This window comes from Eurosta solidaginis, chromosome 1, assembly GCF_040869045.1.
Source record: "Eurosta solidaginis isolate ZX-2024a chromosome 1, ASM4086904v1, whole genome shotgun sequence".
NCBI lineage: Eukaryota > Metazoa > Arthropoda > Insecta > Diptera > Tephritidae > Eurosta > Eurosta solidaginis.
The window spans coordinates 258,366,293-258,374,311 of record NC_090319.1 but is presented as its reverse complement, the minus strand read 5'-3'; the positions used below and the strand labels follow the sequence as shown (position 1 = coordinate 258,374,311).

The 8,019-nt window shown below is 36.9% G+C and overlaps 1 protein-coding gene across 5 annotated transcripts in view; it reads right to left on the bottom strand.

Annotated features, from left to right (window-relative positions):
- Window positions 1-3,354: 3,354 nt before the first annotated feature.
- Window positions 3,355-8,019, bottom strand: part of Orp8 (Oxysterol-binding protein-related protein 8) — a 179,645-nt gene continuing 174,980 nt past the window's right edge. For all 5 annotated transcript variants that reach the window (XM_067760496.1, XM_067760497.1, XM_067760495.1 and 2 more), the window contains one exon: window positions 3,355-8,018. In XM_067760496.1, coding sequence (XP_067616597.1) covers window positions 7,775-8,018 — 244 coding nt within the window. In that variant the 3' untranslated portion in view covers window positions 3,355-7,774. The remainder of the gene's footprint in view (window position 8,019) is intronic.

The following is an 8,019-nucleotide window of genomic DNA, read 5'->3' as shown; positions in this document are numbered from 1 at the left end:
ATATCGGCCTACTGATTTGTAAGATCGCGAGTTTGAATCGAGCTTAAGGCCTAACAATAATTATTTTATCATTATTATTGTTATAATATATTTTTTCTTAATTGAAAAAATTTTAAATTAGAATAGCGCTTTGTTTAGGGAGTTGACCAAACTTTTAGGAGTCAAACATATACATACCACCAGCTACCATCCACAATCAACCGGTATGGTGGAAAGATGGCACCGAGTTGTAAAGGCAGCCCTTAGATGTCATGCAGCGGATGCAAACTGGGTGGAAGTCCTGCCTCTCGTCCTTCTGTGGTTAAGAACAGCTGTGAAGGAAGACTTGGGAGTATCTGTGGCAGAGATGATTTATGGCCAACCTATTCCGCTTCCTAGTGACATAATGGACTCGGAGGAGGAGGGTCCCGTGGACAACATAATTTTTTACGAGAACCACGACGGCATTTCGAAACCGTTCGACCAATACAAACGTCACATCATGGTAAACCTGCGGTATTTGTTCCCAAGGATCTGCGCTTTTGTAGTCTTGTTTTTCTACGCGACGAGACAATTAAAAAGCGGTTGAAAGCACCTTACGACGGGCCATATCTGGATGTTAACAGATACCCCTAGACATACACGATAATGATTGGTTCGAGGCCGGTAACCGTATCCATCGATAGACTTAAACCAGCTTATTTCCCTAGAGATGAATTAGTAGCAATAACACAAGCCACAAGTATTGATGCCAGCACATCGGCGGATTTTCTGGAAAGGGGGAGGTGTAGTGACTACCCAAATCGAACTCTGCCGCAATATGTGGCAACATCATAGAACAGCTGAGTTTTAGCAACTACACCCAACGTCTAGTAATACTTTGAATTTCAAAGTATATATAATTTAGGATTTTTCCTTTTAAGATAAGACATTGTTCTTTTTAGTTTTAGTTTTATTTGAGTTAATAAATATAGAATAATAAACATAATATTCTATACTATACTAGCAGAACCGGCAGACGTTGTTCTGCCCTAAATTTTTGGTCTACCTGCATACATTTTAATAAGCTTTTTCCGTCTAACTCTGCCCTCGCCCCTCTACACTTTTTCCTAATCTTTGTATTCACTCCTCCCTCCGTATTTTTCGCTTCATCTATCACCGTCTTCGTCTCATTCTATCTCTTTCTCAGTGTTTTCCTTCTCTCTTTTCTCTTCTCTCAAGTATTTCTCATTCTTGGTGGTATGTATTTTGTTCCAGTCCCATTACGAGTCTCAGTCCCAGTCCCACTCCGAGTCTCAGTCTCAGCCTCAGTCCCAGTCCTAGTCCCAATCACAGTCCCAGTCCGTCTCTGGTCTACTTCCCGGAAAAAAGCATCGTAAATACTAATATAGGCAAATTTATGTACCAAATTTCAGGCAAATCGAATAGGACGTATGTAAATAGGTATGTGGGTATTATTAATTCATGTCTCTTTTTTCCGCTTCGCATGCATATCTATCAGTTTTGCCAGGTTGATGCGACTAAATCGAATATCACAATGAAAATTACTTTAAAGCTCTCAGCAACAGCTTTCATTTGATATCCATAATACACATACACTCTAGGAGTATCCGGGTCCATGTTTTGGCCTATATCTTGAGACCCTCGTCACACAGCGGTGTAAAACTTACTCTGTACTAAAGCACACATCAACAGCTTCAATTTCATACCCATAATGTAAAAACACATTCTAGGTGTATCCGGGTCCACGTTTTGGCCTATATCTCGAGACCCTAGTCACCCAGCGGCATAAAACTTACTCTGTACTAAAGCACACATCAACAGCTTCAATTTGATATCCATAATTAAAAACACATCCTAGTGTTACCCCTATCCACGTTTCTGCCTATATCTCGAGACCCTAGTCACCAATAGGTATGAAAACTACCCTGTACTAAAGCACTCATCAACAGCTTTCATTTGATGTCCATATTGTATAAACACATTCTAGGGGTGCCCGGTCCACGTTTTGGCCTATATATCGAGACCCTAGTCACCCAGGGGTACGAAAAATACCCAGTATCAAAGTACTCATAAACAGCTTCCATTTGACACCCATACTCTACAATCAAATCCCAGGATTACCCAGGTCCACGTTTTGATCTCAAGAACCTAGCCAGAACGGGATAAAAAGTATCCCATGTCCGTTCCCTGGTTCTGAGCTACCTCTCCACCAATTTTCAGCCAAATCGGTTCATCCGTTCTTGAGTTATGCGTAGTGTAACTAACACCACTTTCTTTTATATACATATTTGAATTTATTAAAAAAAAATCATAACTCAAGAATGGCTAAACCGATTTGTGATTTCAAAATCAAATAACCATCATCTCTCCTTCCTGTATCTTCCCTAAAAATTTCATGGCAATCTTTCTATCCGTTCTCGAGTTATGGAGTGACAATCAAAATGTACACTTCTTTTTATATCTATAGAAGATATACGACCGATCTCATCCATTTTTTCAGACAACAATATGTGCAATATACGAAAGTATATGGTGAAGTTTGAAGCTTCAATCTGATAAATTGAGGAAGATATGACAAAAATCCTCTTTTCCTGAAAAATCGCTTGTTTGGAGGATATATGCTATAGTGGTCCGATCCGGCCGGTTCCGACAAATGTCTAATCGGACACCTAAATACACCCGCTCACCAAATTTCATCAATATATCTCAAAAATTGAGGGACTAGTTTGCATACAAACAGACGGACATGGCTAAATCAACTCAGCTCTTCATCCTGATTATTTCGGTATACTTAATGGTGGGTCTATCTATTTTCCTTTAAGGACTTACAATTTTGAGATTCGTGCCAAAGTTAATATACCATTTCATTTTCATGAAAGGTATAAATATGTAGATATTTTTTTTTTATTTGTGCACAAGTACGCGTCATACATTAAACTGATCTTGCAGACATTTATCTTAATTCTGCAACGCCTTAAGAAAAACCGAAAAAAATCTAAAAACTGATTTAGATTCAGTTGCTCTAACAAAGACTACTTGAATCAATTTTTCTTTTATGTCTTCTATGTACAGAAGTAGAAGAAAAATTTTCCTAGCGGGGTCACCCTCGGCAGTGTTTGGCAAGCACTCCGAGTATATTTCTGCCATGAAAAGCTCTCAGTGAAAACTCATCTGCCTTGCAGATGCCGTTCGGAGTCGGCATAAAACAAGTAGGTACCGTCCCGCCAATTTGTAGGAAAAATTAAAAAAGGAGCACGACGCAGATTGGAAATCTCTTCGGAGGCTAATCGATAACATTCCCCAACAACTTCGGGGAGTGTCTTTATCGCTACACAAAAAACCAGCCTAAGTCTATTAATTGAAACAATGAAGTGGTGTAGTATAGTTAATTTTATTTATTGGACTTTAAATGTTAACAGCATGTGTGTATTCATAGCTTAGTGGTTCTGTTGTTACATAATACATATTTTTCTATAATTCTATCTGTGTGTGTCGATAATACATAATTTTAAGCGTAAATAGGTAATGCCGTCAATAGAATTTAATGTGGCTTCTAAAATGTTTGTGTCGATTTTAACGGTGCTTTGATTTTGTTTTGGAAAATTTTGCATAACATTTATTTAAAGTGCGTTGTGTGTGACCGATAAAGATTACTTATATATTTCAAAAATTATGCTATATATATTTTAAACGTTGGTTAGAATAAAATATGTTCTTTTTTCGTTGATGCAAAAATCACGGCATGATTTATAAAAAAAGCACGTTTTAGTTTTTTTCTTTTACATAAAATTCTTTTCATATTTTCGCATGGCTACTACTACGTGACAAGACGTAGTAGTTGCAGTCATGTATGCATATTTGTGTGTTTGTAATATTAATTAAGAAATCGATGGCTGAGTGGAAGATCACCTCGTCATATCTTAAAAGGATTTCAATACAATTTCAAATGACATGAGACACAAATTTTAAGATGAAACAGAACAAATCCGAAAAATCTGTTATTAAAAAAATTTGCAAGACGTTTTTCATTGTTTGATGAGATAGGACATTTCCGCATCAGCAGCTGAAGCAGGATGATCTCCCACCCAACTGTCTAAATACTCATATTCATAAGGGAATTTAATGTATTAAAGCCAAAGGTAATTGAGTCAGATATTCTTTCTTGCTATCCCCGGTACGGTTATTAATTTAGACATTAAAACTTAATATCCTATCAAGATAAGCTAGCAATTTTAAAGCCTATTTATGATTTTGGCACCCAATGCAGTTGCCGTCGAAAGTTTTTCGAAGTCAAGGTTGAGCATTAAACATAATCCCTTTTTCTACGGCGGATATGTTCTTCGAAAAGTCCTAATGGTGCATCTTCTTCTTGTAGAAGTGTTCGGCCCACACAATAAGTGCGATCACTCACAAGTTGTAATCGATATCCTCTAAAGGAATTCAAAGGAAACTTGCAGTTTCTTCAGGATCGGACCAAAGAGACATGGGCCTTAGAGGCGTTGGCTTCATGTTGCAGTTGAAAATGTGGCTGGTGTCATGTGTAGACACATTACATACAGGACATACGTTAATAGTTACTTTTTTTCAATAAAAAAGGCACCCTTCAACTTTGGCACTCAACCCTGCAAAATCATGCCTGCATGCTTCCTATGAAACGCACACAAAATAAAGGTTCTCCTATCTGGCATAGCTAAATCTGCAAGAAAAACGATTTAATTTTGCTGAAGTAGTTCGTGAAATAAAACTAGCGGCAACTGATTTGCAGGGCAACCATATACCCTGTCCAAGCTTAACGGCCTTTTTGCCATTTAGAAAATCACCATTTTATGAAACGAACACACATTTGGTTTGACGTTTAGCCGAACACGAAAAAATTAGAGGGCAATAAAAATGTGTTTGTGTTGAAACGAAATCGCCATAAGCGTTTAACCTGTTACATTGTTACGTATCCACATTGAAGTTGTGCCAGAGTCACGCGCGTATCCCTGAAAAGTATGCTTTTCTAAATTGCGAGTTTCGGGTATTTCACATTGCTATGTCAAAGGTAACGCCCACATAGTTTTAGTACCGTAGACCCAGCAGTTTTTCGTCGGTTCGAAAGGGCTAAGACAGTCCCACGACATTGAGGGTATTACCCGAACGTACACGTAGCAGGGCGTGCATGATTTATATCGGGATAAAGACGAAATAACTCCAAAAACCATCGAGAAGTCTTATAAACTACAAACAACCTTAAAGCTACAGTTACTGCAATTGTCATTTAAATTAAGATTATTGTGATTGATAGATACATAATTTAATGAAGAAGCTTTGGGTGCCACTCTGAAAAGGTCGAACTCAATTTTAACTTTACAAATTTCGCAAAAACTTATTTTCTTATAAAATTCAAACTAAAATATCATAATTTTTTTCTTATTTTTTAAGTAATGTTATATTCGAAAACATATATTTTTTTTTACATTTTGAATATTTTGTAAAATATGTACAGCTGCGAGCAGGAAAATAGCAGTCAACATTATTGACCAATTTATTTGTGGGAAAAACTACAAGGAGCACGACACCAATTGTAAGAGAAGCCTTGCATTTATTTATTTTTAATTGAGGAAAAAAATCGTAATGAATTGTGTCACTAAAAACATGCAAATATCGAGTTTTTATATCGAATTTTTAGTAACCCAATCAATTTTAGGCTAACTGAGTACAGATTATGTCCCTAGAAATTCGCATTGATTTTGAGATTATTTTTCCGAAGCGTGTTTTAGATTATATATCATACGGAGATCATATAATTTTGTTGGATGATAATCTCAAACACACACTTAAATAAAAGATTCAAAATCTATTCATCAGATTTTTAAGCACTTCTCGAATATTCGAATTTATCGGCTTGCATAGTTCCAGTTAAAGAATGCAATGAAATTAACGAAAATAAAAGAAAAAGGAATTTGTTAATCATTTTTACTGCTATTTACGTGTTGGCAGCTGTATCATGTTAGATGTATAATATATTCTATGTATATCAGCCCGTGCCTTCCACATAGGCTCAAAAGTTTCGTTTGCATGTAGAAATTGAACTGATATAATATTAAGACATCGCTTGCCCAGTTTAAAATTTCCATTGCTATTAAATGGAACAAATTCTTTTCCCTTCATCGATTGGTCAAACTGATTATTAATTTTTATAGAAAGCATGCAGTGATATACAGTGACATTTTCTACTGTTTAATTACCGTGGAGTATTCGATGTAAATGTTCTCTGAACGATTCAAGGTCCTTCTCGTCATGCCGATGGCGAGTGTCGAAGTAAATTCAATGATGTGCTGTAAAAACTTTGTCAGATATGAACAAAGTGCAGCGAATTAATGTAGAGACACTTTGCATGCAGGACTTACATTACGTATGTCGGGGTTGATTCTGGACAAGTAGCAGTTTAACCTGTAACAGTATCCAGACGAAATTGGGCTAGAGTGACTTGTTCCCCCTCATCAGTAAAGGTTGAAAAGTGTATATAGTAACGGCGTTCACCGGGCGTGACCAAGCGAAATTGTTTACCGATTATGTGTAGATTAGGCTTAGGGCTTCCTTATGCTTATCTGGATAAAACGGCTGAGCTCTGTGAGTAGGTGCCGCATCTCATCATAGTGCTTACGAAGATGTTTCCTTATCCCTCTTAGAGACGAGGCTAGATTAGTTGTTTGCAGAGATATCCGGGTTTGGGATAATTCAGACAAAACTGTCTGTTCAGTATTTCATTATGATCTTATATGGGAGCTCTTTTGCGTCAGTATGTAATTGATGTTCAGAGGTCATAAGGATATATCCCGTGTCAGTTCCTGAGTACAGTATTTTGGCAGGTCTGCAGCCTATTCCAGTTTGTGTTTTTTAGGTCAAGCGACCAAACTTGTGACGCGTACCAGAGCGGCCGGCCAATTGCCTTGTAATTTGTTAGCAGCCTTTCTTTTTTCTCAAGTCCTGCGGACGATCGACTTTGTTGTGGGTTTGTACTTTAGGCGGCCGACGTGGCCTGATGCTGGGGTGCTTCACCTAACACTGAAGGTCCTGGGTGCAAGTCCCGGGATTATCGATATTCGTTAACCCATAATCAAAATATTTTAACAGCACAATCGTTAAAATATCGATAAATCGCATCGTTAAAAGTTAGTGGATTCCATCAGAGGCCTCGAATGAATAAACGAAATATTATGGAAAACTTAAGAGTGGGGGCGCGGGTTACTTTATACTGTTTTAAAAAGCCTATATTTTATAATTCAGTTTCTATACACAAGCGCTACTTTGCGGCTGTTGAAATAAAAAAAAAAATTCTTGAAAAAGATAATATGCATGCAATGAAACCGATGTCTTCAAGTTTTCGCTGAAACACATATATAAAAAAAGAATTTATAAATAGCTTAACATATTTCAAATAAACTATACATACGTAGGAATATACTCATATTAAATTAATCAGGGGAAAATCATATATGTAATACTCCTATATTGCTACGTCAGACTAGGTACACTAAGAGTGCCGATATATTTCGAATGGCTATGTTTTTGTATTCAATTTTGATTTCGAATTCAAAACACGTTGCGAGCATTTTCTATTAGCAGTATTACAGGAGTATTACATATATGGGAAAAATGTTGTCATGAAACCGCAATTAAGGGTAATATTTATATACGCTTAAAACTCTATTGGTATTCGCTTACCGCTGCGAAATTTGAATGAAAATATCAATGAGCGCAATACCAAATTTCATAAAAATTTAAATTAAATTTGTTTAACGATTTTTTACTTAAATGCCCACTTCATAAAAATACAGGCAGCTAAACCAACGAATGCATAAACCATTGACTTAACCACAACCGCTTGTGGTACTGTACGCGGCACCATATCAGCAAAACGTGCATTAGGTGCGTTCGGTCCCATAAGGCGTGGATTATAATGAATGCGGTCTAAATTTGTTTGAATTGCACGTAAATGTTGGGTATGCTCGTCTAAAGTGCGGTTCATTTTTTCAACAGCCGATGCCAAAC